This window comes from Somniosus microcephalus, chromosome 21 (assembly GCF_052327205.1).
Source record: "Somniosus microcephalus isolate GS21.2 chromosome 21, FLI_Smic_1.0, whole genome shotgun sequence".
Lineage (NCBI taxonomy): Eukaryota > Metazoa > Chordata > Chondrichthyes > Squaliformes > Somniosidae > Somniosus > Somniosus microcephalus.
This window is the reverse complement of record NC_141007.1, coordinates 66,722,528-66,743,274: the sequence shown is the minus strand read 5'-3', so window position 1 is coordinate 66,743,274 and position 20,747 is coordinate 66,722,528. Positions and strand designations below refer to the sequence as shown.

The window sequence follows — 20,747 nt, the reverse complement described above, 5'->3', positions numbered from 1 at the left end:
TTATGGGGATAGGGCTTGGCTTGGGTGGGATGGCTGTCGGTGTAGGGACCGGGTGCTAGGGTTTGGATGATCAGCCATGATCTCGTTGAATGGCGGAGCAGGCTCGAAGGGCCGAATGGCCTACTCCTGCTCCTATCTTCTATGTTTCTAAAAGGGAAAATGTTGAAGTTGGAAGTTTGAGTAGTTGGGGAAGGAAATAAAACAAAAGTGCATCTTTTTTTTTCCTGAGCTAGTCCATTGGATCCAACTGTCACGTGTGACTCTCAGAGTTGGGGGACCCAGATTTCGGTCCAAGCTTTAATGGGCGCTTGAAGTGCGCTGTCGCTGGTGGATTGGGTTTTCTGGTTGTTAGCTGGAACCACTACACGATAATCCTAGTGGAGCCCTTCCATCTCCAAAGGCAAGAAATCCTCACAGGAGCCCGCCTTGTCCACAGCCACTCTCAGCTGATACACCAGAACATACAGTAATAAGGAGGAGCAGGAGTGGGCCATAGGGCCCCTCGAGCCTGCTCCGCTTACGGAGGGCGCTGCATTGACGGCATTGTGGAAAAGTCTACAGCCCTCTTAGCATTGGCAATCTTGCACCCAACGATAAGGCAGTGCTTGTGATAAGTGGCTGAAGAACATAGCAATTATGTGAGAGAAAGAGAAACTTAAAGCAGGAGAAAGGGCAGCACGGTGGCATAGTGGTTAGCACTGTTGCCTCACAGCGCCAGGGACCCGGGTTCGAATCCAGCCTCAGGTGACTGTCTGTGTGGAGTTTGCACATTCTCCCCGTGTTTGCGTGGGTTTCCTCCGGGTGCTCCGGTTTCCTCCCACAGTCCAAAGATGTGCGGGTTAGGTTGATTGGCTATGATAAATTGACCCTTAGTGTTAGGGGGGATTAAATACGTGGGGTTACGGGGTTAGGGTGGGATATGTGTTGGTGTAGGGGTTACAGGGATCGGGTGGGATATGTGTCGGTGCAGGCTCGATGGGCCGAAATGGCCTCTATCTGCACTGTGGGGTTTCTGTGATTCTGTGAATATCTGCAGCAAGCAGGGACAGATTGAGAATATTAAGACTCTTGAGATGTACGTTTGGAGAAGAGCTTAGCAAATAAAGAGCTTTCCTGTATCAGTTTAATTATAGTTACAGTGAAATTCCCACAGACAGAGACATCTCTCCACGACTGGTGTGCTATTAATGAACCTGTAAAGGCCATTGATTAAATATTAAAAACAAGTGACCGATTCTCTGTAAACACTGTATTGTGGTTCACATCCTGCCACCCAAAACTAAACAGCAAGATGCCAATCTGAGCACAGTGCCGGCGAGTATGTGGAGAGTATCAGCTGGGCCCTTATCTCTGTTTGCAGTTACATAGAAACATTTTGCTGATGATTTGAGAGCTTTAATTACCTGGGCAGGCTGAATTATTCCACAGTTGTAGTGATTAGACCTGTGTTGCTGTGTGGTTTAGACAAGAAGATGTTTCCAAGCAACGCTCCAGCCTTTCCTTCTTTTCTGGTACACTGCTGTCTCCCTGTATTAACTTGTGCTTCAGTCCTTTCTTTTTTTTTAATATAATGAATCCACTTTCTGAGTATATTTACGTCACCTAGTGGCAGCCCTGGGACTGGCTCATGGAGTAACTGCATCATGCGATGTGCCACAGGGCCGTAGAGACCAGGTAGGGCTCAGATCCGACCTGTTCTGTGTCGCATTGCTTCCTGGAAATGAGGACAATACATTTGGCCTCGAGTATAAAGGAGATCCCAGTTATCAGAGGTGCGACCAGCCATGTTGCCATACAGCAGCATGAGACACCGCCCTCTGGAGAGGAAGTGAGAAATCTCCATAGAAGAGAATGACGGGGGAAGTGCAGCTTTAAGTTGTTTCCCGTGTCCCCCCAGACACGGCTCAACCAATTAATATTTTTAACAACCAAAAAACAGCAGCGTTTGTAAAAAGAAAGCTATAAACTTCTTTAAAAACTTTTTATATTCTTTATAGTTCCATGTATTGAAATTACATAGAATTTACAGCACAGAAACCAGCCATTCGGCCCAACTGGTCTATGCCGGTGTTTATGCTCCGCACGAACCTCCTCCTTACTTTATCTAACCCGATCAGCATATCCTTCTAACTGATTTTGATTACTTTCCATTGCCGTTAACTATTTAAATCAGAGTGAAAATGCTGTGACCGCCAAATCAGTGATGAGGCGAGAAATGACACCAGGTGACTGGTCTCGATCCCTGGTTTAATGCCGAATGTCACCTGTGGGCAGGGCAAGTAATTTGTTTTTTTTCCCAGATCCACCAAACATTTTCACTACCTCTGGGACTTTTATACAAAATGGCTAGGCAGCGAATTGCACTGCGCATAGCAAGTGTAGCTGGCCTCGACATCAAGGCAACATTGGACCAAGTCTGGCGCCAAGGAGCCCTCGCAAAACTCAGGTCAGTGGGGATCAAGGGGAAAGCCCTCCAGTGGCTGGAGTCATGCTGGACACAAGAGGAAGATAGTCGTGGCTGTTGGAGTCCAGTCATCGCAGCCTCAGCGCATCACCTCAGGAGTTCTTCAGGGAAGAATCCTAGGCCCAACCATTGTCAGTTGCTTCATCAATGACCCTCCCTTTGTCATAAGGTTAGGAGTGCAAATGTTTGCCAACGATTCCACAGCATCCAGCTCCATTCACTGCTTCTCCAACAATGAAGCCAGCCATGCAAGCCTACAATAGCACCTGGATAACATCCAGACTTGGGCTGACAAGTGGCAGGTAACATTTGCACCACACAATGCCAGGTAATGACCATCTCAAAAAAGAGAAAGCCCAGTCATCTCCCCATGACTACCAATGGCATCACCAAGTACCCCACCATCAACATCTTGAAGAGTCTCGACTGACCAGAAGCTGAACTGGACCAGCCATATCAACACCATAACTACAAGAGTAGGGCAGGGACTGGGTACTCTGATGAGTTGCTCCTGCTCCTGACCCTTCAAAGCCTGTACACCATCTGCAAAGTTCAAGTCAGGGGTGTGATGGAATACTTACCACTCAGCTGGATGAGTGCAGCCGCAGCAACACTCAAGAAGCTCAACACAATCCAGGATGGAGCAGCTTACTTGATTGGTGCTCCTCTCGCCAGAGTCAATAGTCACCCTCTCCAGCACCAGTGTACTGGGGCTGCGGTATGTACTATCCTCAAGATGCACTACAGCAACTCACTTAGGTTACGTGGACAGCACCTCCCTCCCTTCTCCCACTGAGAAAAGGACATGAGGAATATCAGGGGAACGCCATCACCACTAAGTTCCCCTCCAAGCCACACTCCATCCTGATTTGGACATTATCGCCTTTCCTCAATAGTCGTTGGGTCAGTATCCTGGAATTCCCTCCCTAACACCATCACAGGAGCACCGTCATCGCAAGTACTGCAGCAGTTCAAGAAGAAGGCCCACCAGCACCTTCTCAGGGTAACTAGGAATGGCCAATAAATGCAATTTAGTCAAAACTCACAGGACTTGGCCTGGGAAATTGTGCCATCTGAAATCATTTGTTCTAATTGCAGCTTAACCGGCTCCCTGTTTCTTTCACATTGGCCCAACATTTCAGTAAAAACCTGCACTCAAGAATGTTTACAATTATAAATAAATGTCCAGCAAATAAGAATGAACTTTGAGTTCAGAGATCTGGAACAGTAAGTTCTCCCGCTTCCACTGGGCGGAGGCAATTCTTTGACCTCAAACATTCAACTGGTCAGTTATGCATTGAATAAACAGAAGGGATTAAACCCTGGGATAGTCTGGGGCAGCCCACACATTTGAGCAAAGATGTTTTGAGGATCAGGTTAAGGTTTGGTATCATTCAGCTGTTTGAAAGTGAACATTCTTCTTCTGTTTGTTTGTGGACAACTTTTGTGATTTGTAAGATCGCGGTTTGCGGCAGTCGCCTTTCTTTGATTCTGAATTGTTCCCATTGGCTATTTTATATATTTTTTTTGTTTTTTCTTTTTAAAGGTCCTTGGGTGTAACTTTATGGGAACTGTTTGAGTTTGGTAACCAGCCCTATCATCGGTGCTCAGATAAAGAGGTGCTTACATATGCCATCAAAGAACAGCAGCTGAAACTGCCAAAACCCCTGCTCAACCTGCCACTGTCTGACCGATGGTACGTCAATGCCCTCGCTGTTTATGCATATACAGTTTGTTTGGTGATTCAGGATCTACCCAGTAACCGATAGCCTTTCATCTGTTACACAATGATAATTACCTTGTAACATGAGTACAGCCTAGTCTTAATTTAATACAAATTCCAGCTTTTATGAATCACTATCATTTACAAAAACATCAGGTAATTATACACCTACGTTAGTATTAAAAGTCTAACAGCCATGTCTTTGTGTGGTTATCATAAATTAATTTATGATCTGGAGACATGAATTCAATTTAAATTCAGTTAATTCATTTTTATTTTAAATCTGGAATTTAAAGCTAGTATCGGTAATGAAACTACCGGATTGTCGTAAAAACCCATCTGTCCTTTAGGGAAGGAAATCTGCCGCCCTTACCCGGTCTGGCCTATATGTGACTCCAGACACACAGCAATGTGGTTGACTCTTAACTGCCCTCTGACATGGCCCAGCAAGTCACTCAGTTGTGTAAGACGGCGGCTCACCACCACCTTCTCAAAGGCAATTAGGAATGGATAATAAATGATTGCCAGCGACACCCACATCCCAGGAACAAATAAATAAATTTAAAAATTTGCACTTTATTGATAAGCTGCTGTAAATTATAGATATGCTCTAACTTGCATGTATTCTTAACATCAGTCTTCAAAAACCGTAAATAATTCAAAAAACAGATTCTGTTATAACGAATAATTTGTGCCACTCTTTGCCTTTTCCAAATCATACATTAATTCTCATCTTTTTTTTAAAACAATATTCTTCCCAGAAATGTGTAGATACTTGTCAACACACCAAAGCTATCACCTAAACCTCTCGTTGTGTTGGCCACAGGTACGAGGTGATGCAGTTCTGTTGGCTGCAACCAGAGCAAAGACCTACAGCAGACGAAGTCCACCTGCTCCTCAGTTATCTCTGCGCAAAAGCATCCAGCGAGGCAGAGGAAGAGTTTGAAAAACGCTGGAATGCGATGAAGCCAAGTGGCTCAAGCACCAGTCACACGGCTGAAGTCTCCTCCTTCCCACTCCTGGAGCAGTTTGGAACAGATGGGTTTCACACTGAAGTGGATGACGTGTTGACGGTAACCGAGACGAGCCAAGGCCTGAACTTTGAATACAAGTGGGAGCACACACAACTGGATCATTTTCAGCCGTCTTCTGCGGGCATGGGCCACGGCAGTGCCCAGTATCAGGAGATCTACTTTCCTAATAGTGCGTCGGGAAGGCTGAGTTTGAGTGTTTCCCCCGTCTCCTCAAACTCTTTCTATGAATCTAAGCAGCAGTCTAACATTCCACAGAGTCTGCAGCCTCCAGGCGTTGTGCCAGTTATCAGTGCACACAGCCCTTCAGTAACTGGTGAATACTACATACGTATAGAGGAACCGACTGAATGCAATATGGATCTGGACTATACGATGTGTTCCTATAGCCCTGAGTATGAAACGAGCTTGCAGCTGGAGTCGTCATCTTGGCAAGGATTAGAAGGAAGGGATATTGTAGATGATTGTGAAAACAGCCCAACCATATCCTTGACCATGGAACCTCTTTTGGGTCAGGTATCGTCAACAACTCAAGATTCCTGGGAAGAGAGTCAATATTTTAGCAAGAATAGGAACCAAATGTACTACGAACATTCCACAGTAGATGATGCTAATCAGTACTTATTAGAGAATTACTCTGAAAATAGTAATGATTGGAAAATACAGAGTCCTGGAGAAAACAGTAGGGAGGACCCTTTGGAAATGTCTCCGTTGGTAACTTGTTCCTTCAGAGACTCCAGTTCACTGTTTGTAACCTCTTATGATGAACTGGATGAAACTGGATCGAATAAAATGTGCCAACTACCTGCTGCTGAAGAGTTTCACTATTCGGTGCAACCTGTAAATACAGCATTACATTCAATCGCTGACTTGGGCAGTGTGAAAACTCTTGCAATCAGTGACCCTTCACAAGCAGACGTGCTGTCCACAAAGGTTACCGCATCACCTGCAAGCACATTGTTAACTGAAGAAGGAAACCTATTGTCCTCGGAGATAAAATCATGGGAATCTAATAGTTTCTTAAATAATAGCAGTATGACTTTAACAAAACAGTCACCGGAGCAAGAAAGTAATGGCACCGGAATCTTTTGCGGAAGGCTCCAAACAGAATTTTCAGAAATGGGCCTGTCCAAGCTGGGAAATTTCGCACCTCTCTCTTTTTCCCACACACCTGAAATGCACAACTCTAAGGTGCGGAATTCTGCAGAAGCAGAGAACAGGGACTGTAACTGGAAAGCAAAGTGCAAAGAAGTCGATCAGGACAGTCAAAGTTTTGATCCGTCGCTGTCCATTGCTGAAGCGAAGGATGGGCCTTTTACCAATTTACATACAGTTTCCCAGCAGGAAGAAAGTAGGACTCCCAATTCGGATAGATTGCAAGTTTCGAGAAGTGAAGAATTTGTCGATCCTTTACTTGGCATGATCGTGAAGAGTTGTGCCCTCAGTGACTATGGCAAATCCAGGACACAGACCGACGGCGGTGAAATTAGCTTGCCCGCACAAGATACAGACATAGCCAGTATTCATGACCAATCGGAAGCAATTGTTCAAGAGACCAATGAATTAAAGATTGATGGAGAAGAGATTTGTAGTCCAACCCAATTGAAGATTGAAGTAGAAGTAGGAGATAGTGATACCATTCATTCAGAAATGGAAATGATCAATGATATATACCAGGTGGAAGTTACAGTGAGAGAGTTTACAGGTTCCCCCCAGTTTGAAATGGCTGACAAAGGTGAAAATTTCCTTTTATCTGATGTAGATTCTAAAGATCCTGACAGCTCTCCAGTAAAGACTCTTTCCAGTGTAAGCTTTGCTGAAACTGATGTGTGCAGTGATGAAGATGAAACCGATATCACTTCAGGAATATTTACAGATTTAGCGCAGGACTATGAAAATAGTGATATTGTTCTCTCTCACAAATCTCTGCAGAAACTTGTGGGGACCCCAGATTCACTCGAGTCGCTGGACATCCCATCTACAACTAGCTCCTGTGATATGTTTAGTCCAACTTCACATTATTCATCGCTCCAACCGAAGGCCGCAGACAGTGGCTACGACACTGAGAACTTTGAATCCCCTGAATTTGTCTTGAAGGAGCCAGTTGAACAGAAGGACCCCGAGATGTTCAACAAAATAAACAAACCCAATAATGTTACTGTAATGAAGGTGGGCAGTGATGATGCTGAAATATCACAAGACTCTGAACCACAGTCCCTCGATGAAAAAAATCCCTACAGGGATTCAGCATATTTCTCAGATTATGATGTCGAGTCAGAAAGATATCAAGCCTTAGATTCAGAGAAAGATGACCTTGTGCAAGATGAGATTAACCTAATGGAACTAAATGAAGGACACCTTGCAAGCATTCCTGTACAACAGGGTGATCGTATGCATTTGAGTTCTTCCGCACTCAACAACACTGAGAGCCTAATGAGTACAGGTAAAAATTCAGAGCATTGCAGTTTCATCCAAAACTTATGTGATGATCTTGCAGAGGACATGGTAAGCATTAAAAAGGGTATCCCTGCAGAGGTTTCTGTTTTGATTGAGAAACAAAGAGATGGAACATTTGATGACCCAGGTACAGTTATATTGACACAAGCAGAAACCAATCCAAATGAGCCAATATCAGAATTATGTGTTCCAGTAACAAATGAAGAGTTCAGTGTTCGGGACTTAGAAATCAAGAATAACAAAGTAGTCCAAGCTGACTATTTGGTTTGCAGGCAGATATTGGAAGAAGCAGGTTGCTCCAATTCAAAGAACAAGGATGGATTTCTTCAAAACAGTTACAATTCAGAAAACCTGGTCTTAAAGAAACAGATAGCTTTACGTAAGAAAGGGTGCCTTCACAACACATCTGGTTGCATCTTTGATGGTACGGAATTAATACTGGAGGAGCAGTTACCTGAACAAGGCACCGACATGGTTGGATTTCACTGCACTGACGTTGCGATGAGGAAATTCCAGCCGTATTCCTTGAACGTCGAAGAAAAGTTGGAGAGCTGCATTGTCCCCAAAATCCAGTCGGTTCAGTTGTCATTGGAGCTCCCTTTATTAGGCCTCAAGAAGGAACCCCGACAGGCTTTCGATGGGGAAGAAGTCGATGAAGAAGATGATGACGATGATGAAAGTGATGACTCCGACGAGGAACTTGGCATCTATAACATTCAGGAGCATAGTGAAGAGAGCGAGGAAGAAACTCCCACTGTTCCCATTATTGTAACAGAAAAGGATGACGGGAAGAATCTGAGAAGCCTTCTAAAGTTGCCGAATTTGGTGTGCGAGACCTTCTGTGAGGATCTTGACCGAAAGAAAAAAGCGGTGTCTTTCTACGATGATGTCACTGTCTATCTTTTTGACCAGGTAGGGTGGGTCGTAAACACTTACTATTTTATTATTTTAATAGACTGATGCACCAGCTTAGATAGTAAGTTATCTAACCTGCCATCAAGGGCTGTATTTAAAGCCTATCAGTATGTAAGATACTCAATGGAATGGGAAAGGCTATTCCAAATCGCTATCTCAAGTTTAACCACAATTTTAAGACAAGGGGACATGGGTACAAACTAGTACAAGGCTGATACCAGGAAGCACTTCTTCATGCAAACATTTCTGAGTAGGGTATTGGGAGCAAAATCTTGCAAATCATTTAAAAAGAAAAAGACTTGCATTTCCTACAGCGCCGTTCACGACCTCAGGATGTCCCAACATGCTTTACAGCCAATGAAGTACTTTTTGAAGTGGAGTCACTGTTGTAATGTAGGAAACACGGCAGCCAATTTGCGCACAGCAAGCTCCCACAAACAGCAGTGTGATAATGACAAGTTAATCTGTTCTAGTGATGTTGATTGAGGGATAAATATTGGCCGAGGACACCGGGGAGAACTCCCCCGCTCTTCTTTGAAATAGTGCCATGGGGTCTTTTACGTCCACCTGAGAGAGCAGACGGGGCCACGTTTTAACATCTCATCCGAAAGACGGCACCTCCGACAGAGCAGCACTCCCTCAGCACTGCACTGGAGCGTCAGCCTAGATTTTTGTGCTCAAGTCTCTGGAGTGAGGTTTAAAAGGTGGTTGGGTGCTGTAATAGAGGGGACTTCAGGTTTCTATGGAAAGATGTGCTAGATGGGCCGAATGGCCTCTGTTGCTTATCTCCCAGATGTGAATCTTTGAGCTAGGACCTCCCATCTTGTTTCTCGTCACTCCACGTAGGTGCTGGTTTTTCAGGCCTCCGTGCATGTGTACAACGTCAGTGCCCCTCCGAGTCAAAAGGTCATGGGGGTAAGCCCCAATCCAGAGACCTGAGTACATCATCAGTGCCGTACTGAGAGAGTACTGCATTGTCGGAGATGCCATCCTTTGAATTACACGTTAGACCAAGTCTGACTGCACGGGTGGATGGAACAGACCGCATGGCACTATTTAAAGATGATGGAAGTTCTCCTCACGTCCTGGCCAATATTTATCTCTTAAAATAAAACTTCTAACATATTCAACAGTTTTTGGAGAAAAAAAAATCACAAAACCTGCCCATCCCATCATCTATATAACTTTCCCAGCACAGACCTGCCCCTCAGTCCCAGGCATAGAGCTTGATCTTTCCACCTTCCCCCAGAGATGAATCTTTCCGTTGTTCCTCGCTACTCCATGCGCACACAACAGAAGAGCTGGTTTTTATTTAGGCCACTGCCCCTATGTGAAGTCTCAGTGCCCCCTCGGTGCTGGTTTTTTTTCAAGGCTTCCACACATGTGAAATCAGTGGCAAGCGAGCATTCACCGGACCTCGGAGAAACGAAATCAACAACAACAACTTGTATTTATATAGCGCCTTTAACATAGTGAAACGTCCCACGGCACCTCACAGGAGTATTAAAAGACAAAAAATTTGACACCGAGACACACAAGGAGAAACTAGGGCAGGGGACCAAAAGCTTGGTCAAAGAGGTAGGTTTTAAGGAGTGTATTAAAGGAGGAAAGAGAGGCGGAGAGGTTTATGCAGGGAATTCCAGAGCTTAGGGCCTAGGCAACAGAAGGCACGGTCACCAATGGTTGAGCGATTATATTCAAGGATGCTGAGGAGCGCAGATATCTCGGGGGGGGCGGGGGGGGGGTGGTTGTGGAGCTGAAGGAGATTAGAGAGATAGGAAGGGGCGAGGCCATGGAGGGATTTGAAAACAAGGATGAGAATTTTGAAATCAGATCCAATGGGGGAAAAAGAAAGAGAAGTGATTAAAGATCAGAAAAGTGGGAATAAGTGAACAAAGAGAAACTGTGAGGAAGCTGGGAAATGAAAGGCAGTGGTGGTGGGTTTGAGAATTCAGAGGATGAAATGGCCGCGGTATCTCAAGTCTCTCTCCTCGTCAGTATAGTTTCTCATCCCTGGCATCATCCTGGTAAACCTATACATAGGATTACATCGGATATACGGCACAGAAACAGGCCATTTGGCCCAACCAGACCATGCCGGCGTTTATGCTCCACTCGAGCCTCCTCCCGTCTTTCCTCATCTAAATCTATCAGCATTACCCTCTATTCCCTTTTCCCTCATATGCTTATCTAGCTTCCCCTTAAATACATCTATACTATTCGCTTCAACCACTCCCTGTGGTAGCGAGTTCCACGTTCTCACCACTCTCTGGGTAAAGAAGTTTCTTCTGATTTCCCTATTTGATTTCTTGGTGACTGTCTCATATTGATGGCCTCATATATAGCTTCAGTGTCCTTTCTATTATGGGGATCCTAAAACTGTGTATGGCCTAAGCACAGCCTGTACAAATTTATCATTACCTCTTAGATTCTGTGCCCCTATTTGTAAAAGGCAAGTGCTATTAGCAGTTCTGTATTTGAACGCCTGGGTGTCTCTATTCATTCCACACCTTACAGCATCTTGCCGTTAGATATATATTCCCATTGCTTGTTTTTCCCTCCCAGATGCATTGCCTCACACTTCTCCATTTTGTATCTGCTGCCTGTCTGCCCATTCTTCTGACTTATCTATATCTTCCGGAATTCTTTTAGGGTCCTCAATGGTGTTTGCCAACCTTCCTACTTTTGGTGTCAGCAGTAAGTTTGGTGAATGGTGTACATTATGGAGACAGAATAGTGAGGAGGAAACTAAATGAGATGTTTCTGGAATTCTGCCTTTTTTTAGTTCATATATATTGAAACTTTCACTGTGAAATGTACTTCATAATTCTTTGACATGGCTGTTAAATTCTTACTGTTTAATATGGTGTTGTGATGAATTCACTCCTTAAAACAATGCAGATCTGAAACAATACTTCTTTTGAGATGTGCCATCAGACAGACACGCGTCAGTCTGAGGTTTCTGTTTAACGTATTCATTGGCTGCCCCAATACTTCAGCAAGTAAGTGAAGCCATGCAATGTTTGAATCTCCAGAGACAACAGTGACAGATAGTCAAGTTACATAAATGGCACAATAGTTAAAGAGTATTAATAATTTATAATAAGCACTCATTTGTAACATTTACAAATTGTCTTGCTGTCGTATTTGATTCCATAATTAAATTGATAAAAGGATTCACTTTGTTCTAAGTGTTCAATACATTACTCTGAGTAACCTTTTAATGTCTTATAGATTGATTATAGCATTTAGTGGACAGACTGAATGGCAATGCTTAATAGTGCAGATCTGAATAACCTAATACATCCCCAGTACTGTTGCTCATCGTTTCTTTGGCATTTTTCTTATTCAGAAATAAGGACACACGAGCAACGAAATACATAGAAACTGCAACACGGAAACGGGCCATTCGGCCCAACCAGCCTGTGTCAGCATTTACCCTCCACGTGAGCTAATGGTTCTAATCACATTTACCCGCCCTGTTCCCATATCCCTTCAACTCCTCTTCCTTCAGCCACCTATCCAATCTAATCTTGAACGTTGGCATCGTTCCTGCTTCAACCACCAATGCTGGAAGTGAATTCCACAGCCTCACAACTCTCTGTGTAAAGTAGTTTCTCCTGCCCTCTGCTCTAAATCGCTTACATTTAATCTTGTGGCCCCTCGTTCTTGATCCCTCAACTGTCCATTACAGGTATTTAGAGTATGTCAATAACGCCTATACAGTCATAAATGTTCTAAACTGGTTCTGTTTACTTAAATCATAATCATAATCAACTTTATTGTCATTGTTAGTGCACAAGTGCAGTACAACGAAATGTAGGCTTGCAGCTCCCGAGAGTGTACATTTAGATTAAGACATTTAAACATTCAACATTCATTTGGCTTGTAATACATTAACATAAACATAACCATAATAAAGTGCATTGGCAGATGTGCAGGCTTTAGAGTTTATTTGTGGAGTTCAGTAGGATGACAGCCCTGGGAAAGAAGCTGCTCCTAAATCTGGTCGTTCGGGTGCGAATGCATCTGTAGCGTCTCCCAGATGGCAGGAGGGCGAACAGACTGTGGCTGGGGTGGGTAGGGTCTTTGATGATGGTCCGTGACCTCCGTAAACAGCGTTTCTGGTATATGTGCTCTATGGTCGGTAGCCGGGTGCCGGTAATGCGTTGGGCAGTTTTGACTACCTGCTGCAGGGCTTTCCGGTCATAGTAGCTACAGCTGCCATACCATACTGTGATACAGTTCGTCAAGATGCTCTCTATTGTGCAGTGGTAAAAGTTAGAGAGGATCAGGGGTGACAGGTTACATCCCTTCAGCCTCCTTAGGAAATATAGGCGCTGCTGGGCCTTCTTCACCAGAGAGGAGGTATTGAGGGACCAGGAGAGGTCTTCCGTGATGTGGACTCCGAGGAACTTAAAGCTGTCCACCCTTTCCACCACAGCCCCATGGATGTGGATGGGGGTGTGACTTCCACCTTTAGACTTCCTGAAGTCCACAATGATTTCTTTGGTTTTCTTGATGTTAAGGGCCAGGTTGTTATCGGCGCACCACTTCACGAGACCACTTCACAGTAATCACGAAATATTACTGTGGTATAATAGGACTTACTTAATATCTTGCAAGGTTAAAAGCATAGATTTCTTTTTGCAGTTAGTGTTGCAGCTTTGCTGAGCGTTTAAGCATTGTAATATTTCATAGCAGATGTTTTAAATGAAACCCATCTGTCTATCTTAAGAATCTTGCATCTCTGTACGTGCGTGTCCTTGTGCTAGTGCAGTATATATGCCTGTAATACTATAGAGATATCTCTGAGTGCAGAACCAGAAACCACTGTCCCTTCAACCAATCACATCTCTAAACTTCAACTAAACAGATCTCCGAGGCAATGATTCCTTCAATCTATCAGCATGTCGCCAGCAATTAATCAGAACCATCTCTGAAATGTCTCAGTTACAAAAAACACCCAGCTGCACTCTTGCAAAGTGTCTGTGCCACTATATATCCCTGGGAATAAACATTGTATAATTAACGCATTAAAAAAAAATCAACAATTCACGAAAAAAAAATCATAACCTCCCTATTCCACTTTCCAATCCCCCTCCCCCCAAACAAACACAAAATCAATAGCCGAGGCCTTGGGTGAGCCCTCCCGCACTAGCAGACCGCAACACAACTGCCCACACTCTTTGTTCCAGGACTGAGCCCAACGTAAGGCTGGCGTCCAAGAAGCTTGACGCGGAAGACGCACATTCACAGCAGACCAAAGGCCTGCACCTGCTGGCAACTCCACCCCTCCTCGCCCTCTGGTGCCGGGTCCAGCTGCTCTCCACTCTCCCACTCCCTCCCTCCCACAGCTCTCCACAGCCAGTGCGAGCTCCGGCTGTCCTCCAGTCTTTTGCTCGCTTCCTCCCATTGCTCAACACCTAGGAAATAAAGAGAGAAAGTGGAAGAGTACCAGAGACATCAGAAACTAGGAAATGTGTTGAAGTGTACTTAAATCTGCGTGTATTTTTATCCTAGGAAAGTCCAACAGGTGAACTAAGTGAGCAGAACATTACAGAAGTTGACCCAGCATCTCAACACCCTCCTGAACACCCGCAAAACAGAAGCACCGGTGTCTCCACAGCGACAGAGCGGCAGCATACGTCCAACGATTCTTCGGGTGGAAGCTTCCCTGAAGAAAGTAATGTGAATTTCATAAACAGCTTCCAGTTTGAATGGCGTGTTCGCAATATACTGCAGATTGAGAAATATTCAATTCTGCTTCATAATTGTTAGAAGAATTTTGCAAGAAGTTACCCAACTCTGTATAATCAGAGAGGATGGAGCAAGTATGTACAGCAACATCGTAAAGATTTGTGAAGATTTCCTCTGTTTGTTTTCCAAGTAAATCCTAACCACATTTACAATGTTGCTCCATAGATTGATCAGAAAAAAAATGATCCCATAGCTTATCCAGGTATCTGTGTTTATCCATATGTATGTTTACAATTATAATGTCCAATTCTCATTCACACAACCAAATAATTTGATCCCTAGTCTAATCCCACTTTCTTGCTATGATTCTTTTATATCCTTCCTATAATGGGATGTCCAAACGATACATAACTGCAACTGCAGCCTAATCAATATCTTGTACAAATTCAAAGTTATCTCTCTGATTTTATATCCTGTGCCTCGAGAAAGATTCTGTTTGCTTGTTTTTATGGGCTTGCACCCTTTAAACTTGAGCTCATTCAAACCTCTGCTGCTCATATCTTAACTCACACCAAGTCCCGTTCACCCACCACACCAGTGTTCGCTGGCCTACACTGGCTCCCGGTCCAGCGACATCTCGATTTTAAAATTCTCATCCTTGTTTTCAAATCTCTCCATAGCCTTGTCCCTCCCTACCTCTGTAAACACCTCCATTCCTACAACCCTCCGAGATCTCTGTGCTCCTCCAATTCTGACGTCTTGCGAAACCCTGATTTTCATCGTTCAACCATTGGCAGCCGTGCCTTCAACTGCCTGGGCCCTAAGCTCTGGAATTCCCTCCCTAAACCTCTCCGCCTCTCTCACCTCCCATAAGATGCTCCTTAAAACCTACCACTTTGACCAAGCTTTTGGTCACCTGTTCTAATATCTCCTTATGTGGCTCGGTGTCAAATTTTGTTTGATAATCGCTCCTGTGAAGCGCCTTGGGAAGTTTTACTACGTTAAAGGTGCTATATAAATGCAAGTTGTTGTTGTATTGCCACCTTCAACAACCTTTATATCTGCATAACAAGGACCTTGTGATCCTCTACTCCATTTAGCATCTTCCCATTTAAGGTGTATTTCCTTTATTCTTAATTTCATAATACAAAATTTTGCACTTTTCTGCATTGAACTGCATTCTGCCACCCATCTGCCAATCTTGCTCGTCTATGTCCTCCTATAATCGTTCAGATTCCTTGTCACAATTTCCCATACCTCCCAATTTAATATCCTAAGAGCATTTTGATATTGTTCCTTCAATTCCTGAGTCCAGATGACTTGTGTCTATAGTAATAAACATCGGCACCAACACAGACCCCTGTCACCACATTGTTCCAGTCTGAGAAACTTGCCTTTGTTTTGTTTTCTACCTTCCAACAATCTCACTGCTCATGTGACCACGTTCTCCTTAATTCCATGTGCCATTATCATTTCGGTCTCTGGTGCAGCACCTGATCAAATGCCTTCTGAAATCCATATAAAGCACATCCACTGCCTTTCCTCAGCTATCCCTTCTGTAGTTCTTAAAAGAAGTCTACAAGGTTTGTTAAACACAGTCAGCGCTTTGTAAATCTCTGCTAATCGGTCCCTCACCATGGCACCTGGGAGACAACACACCATTTGGGACTTTTACAGAAGCACCTGTCTACTCCTCTCGTTGTTAGATCTCTCTCACGGCCATTGCATCCCACACGTATCTGTGCCACGGTCTTCTCATGGCTGCCCTCTGCTGGGTTGTTGTCTTTACAGCGAGTATGCAGTGCTGAAAACCTGTTTGCCACAGCAGTGTCCTCCTGGGACCCTGGCACTTTCTTCCTTCAGTTGATGCGTGGGTACATTTTTCGCTTGTGTGTTCCCAGCATGGAGCATTTCCCATCAGGAGCCTACATCAGGAAATCGTCCAGAAGGAAAATCATAGACCGTGTGTCTGATTTGGTGATATGCGCTCCCAGTGGGCGCAAGCAGAAAATCTTTCCTTTATAAAGTCCTGATTTATTGCATAAACTTTCTAAGCAAAGTAAGTGTTTACCCAAGATTCATCTTATTGCAGTAGTTGACCTTTTGAATGAGTTGGTGCTATCAGATGATTGTAATTATGATTATAAGACTATTTGTCTTTCAAGATAAATAATTGATGACCAACCTGTATTTATCTTCTTCTGTTGTGTTTCAATGTGCATCAGGTGGAAGCTTTGAGTGGGACGATGACTTCCCTTTGGTGTCAGTAAAGTCATCCTTAGCGACTGAAGGTTCCTCTTCGCCGTCTGAAGCTGCTTCCAGTGCTGCTCCCGTGGGGCCAGAGCAAAATCAGGTGCAGCAAACACGATTCTCCCGTTTCACCGTCTCCCCTGCCACAGTCTCGAGGTTCTCAATCACACACGTATTGGATTCAGACATTGAGTCCGTTGGAGGTAAGCAAAAGCTCTCTTACACTACTTGGCAGCAAAAACTGGATTGCCCAGTTAACCACTGTGAGAGATTTCAAGAATAACTTGTAATTCTTTACCAAAAAGAAAAAAATCATAAAATGTTTAATTCTGCACTGGCATTTCTTTACTTCACAACTGTGCCTGCTCTCCAAACAGTAATTCATTGGCTGTGAAGCACTTCGGGACATCCTGAGGACTCAAAAAGCGCTACATAAATGCACGCTCTGTATTTCTTGCTAATAAAAATGTACCACACTGTCCCTATTAGTGAGCAAGCTTCCCCTTGATAGGTCAAGGCTTCATCCCCAGACCTAGACAGCTGTGTCCCCTCGTCCTTGTCTCTTTGTGTTCCCAGCAGGTTGGAGGGCTGTCCCTCTGATTTCTTCCCCATTCAGTGATTCACCAGTAGGCCTGTCAAACAAACTGACTACTCCCTTTCCAAAGGCTATATTCTTCGAACACACTGTATTTCGGGCTCCCATGAATAGAAGCATTCCCATCTCAATTGGTGGAAAGAAAATCTAGATTCTGTAAAATACCTTTCATTGCCTAAGGCCCTCTGGTTCAGACCTTTTGTCTGACCATTAATCTATGTTTCCCAGCTCTGCTATTCTGTGAATTTAAGGCCTGGAGAGATACATTTAACTTAACAGTAGTATTTTTAACATGAATTCATCCTCTCTGGCAGTATAGTCAGGCATCCCGAAACATGACACCCACCCACACATCAATCAAGTTCCTTTGAACCTAGGTCAGTGTTCTGTTTACTTCAGTGAGTTGACCTGACAGACCCAGGCGAGGTCAGCGCTCCTTGTTTATTGCACATGGGGTAAGATAGGCCTCCAGTTTACAATTGTGCCTGCAGAATCTCCCGGTAAACGAGCCGTGTGCATGCAGGCAGAACTGCCCATCCTTTCCTGTGTAATGACACCTCCTTCCATTACCTGCACATGTGTGGGATCTTAAACCGCTTCCAGATTGGAAAAAGATAGAATATTGGCCAGCATGACCATTGTAGCCGTCTCAGACAAGGACACGCCTAACGTTGCATCCTATTTCGAAGAAGAGCAGGGGAGTTCTCCCCCGGTGTCCTGGGGCCAATATTTATCCCTCAACCAACTCCTAAAAACAGATTATCTGGTCATTATCACATTGCTGTTTGTGGGAGCTTGCTGTGCACAAATTGGCTACCGCGTTTCCCTACATTACAACAGTGACTACACTTCGAAAAGTACTTCATCGGTTGTAAAGCGCTTTGGGAGGTCCTGAGATCGTGAAAAGGCGCTATAGGAGTGCAAATTGTTCTTTATTTCAGTGTTACTGCAGAAAGTGTTATAGAAAAATAGGAGCAGGAGTAGGCCATTCGGTCCTTCGAGCCTGCTCCACCATTCAATATGATCATGGCTGATCCTCTATCTCAATACCATATTCCCGCTCTCTCCCCATACCCCTTGATGCCTTTTGTGTCTGGAATATCGCTAACGCCTCTTTTTCCCCCCCCTAATTCCTTACAGGCAGTAGTGAGGAGGGTGAAAGGGAATGACTCTCACATGGCCAGGGCTGGAATTTTATTTTATTTTTGAAAAAAAAAAGCAAATGGACAAGATCTGACAGAAAAAAAATCGCAAATGAATGTTTCGCTCGATGACTTAAATTGCTTTGAATTGTTGGACGATTTGATTGCAAGTTTTGGCTGCTAGCGCGTATGGACGCACTATTACAACACCTGTGGTGGTTACAGTTGCTGTTCAATTCACAAGTCTCCTCCGCGTAGTTCGGACACCCTTTCCTATCCACCGATCTGTATTTAATCCGGATTTCCTCGATTCTGATGGCTATCACTGCAGGTAAATGTGATCTCCAATTCAACTGCAACACCCAAAGAGATGGGGACAGATTCCGACTGAAGGGAGATATTTCTTATATGGGGGAGGCCACACATGTCGCTAGGAGCAAGCCTACCACACCGTGAGGAATCTGTTACTTCCAATGCAGAGCAACTGTGGAGGATTACTGAAAAATAGACACTGCAGACTGTTCGGGCTCCATTTGTAATGAACCACATTTTGCAAAAATAATATCATCCGCTTGTAGTCCTCATCTGCTCGGGCATCTGACGAGAAGTGCTTGGATGAAGCTACTTATTAACCTTTCTCTGCCCACATTCAGAGTACAACTGTCATACCATTGAACATGCCTCACAGTATTCAGTCCACAGTATTTAGTGTTTCCGCCTTTATGCGTTTGATATTGAGTAGTGTAGAAAACCAGTTAAACTGCAATCTCTATACTATTTTTGTAAAACCATTCAAGACTACTGATGAATATATTGTAAATGTTGCCAAAGAGATGTAAAAATTGTGCAGCTCCTCGCTACGTTAGTTGCTACCTGTCTGGCTTTAAGCTATCGTGTCACAGTACAAATTTAAAAAAATGAGAAGCTGAGTATGTAGCAATTTTTGCCTCCCTCATCAAGCTATACAGACGCAACATTTATTATATAATAAAAAAGAAATGACCAGATGCATGATGCCAGTAAGCGGGGCTGTCTTTTAAGTGTTACAGCTGTTCGTACTTTGTCTAACTGATCAATACGGGTCATTGCTGCTGTTCAATGTTTTATTTCCATCGAGCTTACCAGCATGTGGCCTAAATCACCAGACTAATAAACTTTTTACGATATCTTACACTTGCATCGCTGTACTGTTAACGAGGATGTCACTATTCCTTCGGCCCCCCCCCCCCCCCCCCCCGCCATTACAAAGGTTTTCCTCCCTGTCCCTGAGAACGTGACCCAGGTGTAGTTTAAACCCTACGGTGAAAACACCACTAGCCTTAGGTTTTCAGGGAAAAGTGGATGGAAACGCAGAATGAAAACCCGAAGCGTTGTTTAAAAAAAAATTTGACTGGCTCAGCGACCATAGCCAATGGTCTCTAATTATTGGGTTATAGCAGCCCCTTTGTATATTGCAGGAAACACCACCGCTTATCAGTTGGCACAGAAAAATGGGCCAAAATCAGAAATCAAATAGGGAATTCAGAAGAAACGTCTTTACCCAGAGAATGGTGAGAATGTGGAACTCGCTACCACAGGGAGTGGTTGAGATGAATAGCACAGATGCATGTAAGGTGAGGCTAGATAAGCACATGAGGGAGAAGGGAATAGAGGGTTAAGCTGCTAGAGTTAGATGAGGAAAGACTGGAGGAGGCTCAAGTGGAGCATAAACACCGGCATGGACTGGTTGGGCCGAATGGCCTATTTCTGTGCCGTATATCCTATGTAAAATTGCAGATTCCGACCCCCCAAAAGTTTGGGAATCCTGTTCAATAGAAACAGAATTTGCCTCGTTCAGCCACTGTGATCCAGTGGCCCTGCCTATGATAAATTAACCAGCAGGAAGCTAAATTGATGAACAAAGCAGCAGGACCAGGTTTTAAGATGTTGGTTCGGTTTTTTTTTTTGGTTAAGATGTTGAATCTGTTTTCCGATTTATTTTGTGTATTTGGTTGCACGGCAGTCTCTAACCATTGGGTATTTCATCGCAAAATGCCAGAGTTTAAGGTAAGTGCACAGGTAGCTTGGAGCAGTTTGATAAGCTCACTTAGGGACCAGCTCAACATCTGACGGGTTTGTTCTATTGTAGAGTTCATACAGGCAGCAGTGTGGCAATATCATCTCCTCTACTGATACATTTTACTATTTTAAGAATTAAGGTTTTTTAGTATATATAAATAGACCTATTATTGTCTTTTTAATTTTTCAATTTTTTTTTCCATTCAGTCTGATTTTCCCCTGTTCTCTAACCCAGCTTCACATGTAGATTACACTTGATCACAGGAGACTGTGTAAAAATCTTGTGACTGGCCTGCACCCATCACACTTCGAGTGTCAAAAGTATTTTTTTTTTTAAAAAGACAGCCATTTCCTGCTGGGTTTTTTTTTTCCTGACCTTGAGAGTAGCCTCTCCCTAAAGGCAGGAACCAGG

At 43.9% G+C, this 20,747-nt stretch overlaps 1 protein-coding gene across 7 annotated transcripts in view; it reads left to right on the top strand.

Moving 5' to 3' along the window:
- Positions 1 to 19,448, top strand: part of aatkb (apoptosis-associated tyrosine kinase b) — a 451,450-nt gene extending 432,002 nt beyond the window's left edge. For 5 of the 7 annotated variants that reach the window (XM_085963822.1, XM_085963821.1, XM_085963823.1 and 2 more), the window contains 5 exons: positions 4,011 to 4,160; positions 5,014 to 8,587; positions 14,114 to 14,276; positions 16,516 to 16,743; positions 18,276 to 19,448. In XM_085963822.1, the coding sequence (XP_085819948.1) occupies positions 4,011 to 4,160; positions 5,014 to 8,587; positions 14,114 to 14,276; positions 16,516 to 16,743; positions 18,276 to 18,304 (4,144 nt within the window). In that variant the 3' untranslated portion in view covers positions 18,305 to 19,448. Of the gene's footprint in view, positions 1 to 4,010; positions 4,161 to 5,013; positions 8,588 to 11,942; positions 12,030 to 14,113; positions 14,277 to 16,191; positions 16,350 to 16,515; positions 16,744 to 18,275 lie in introns of those variants that run through there. The other 2 variants (XR_015073152.1, XM_085963825.1) reach the window with 2 other exon arrangements.
- Positions 19,449 to 20,747: the final 1,299 nt, after the last annotated feature.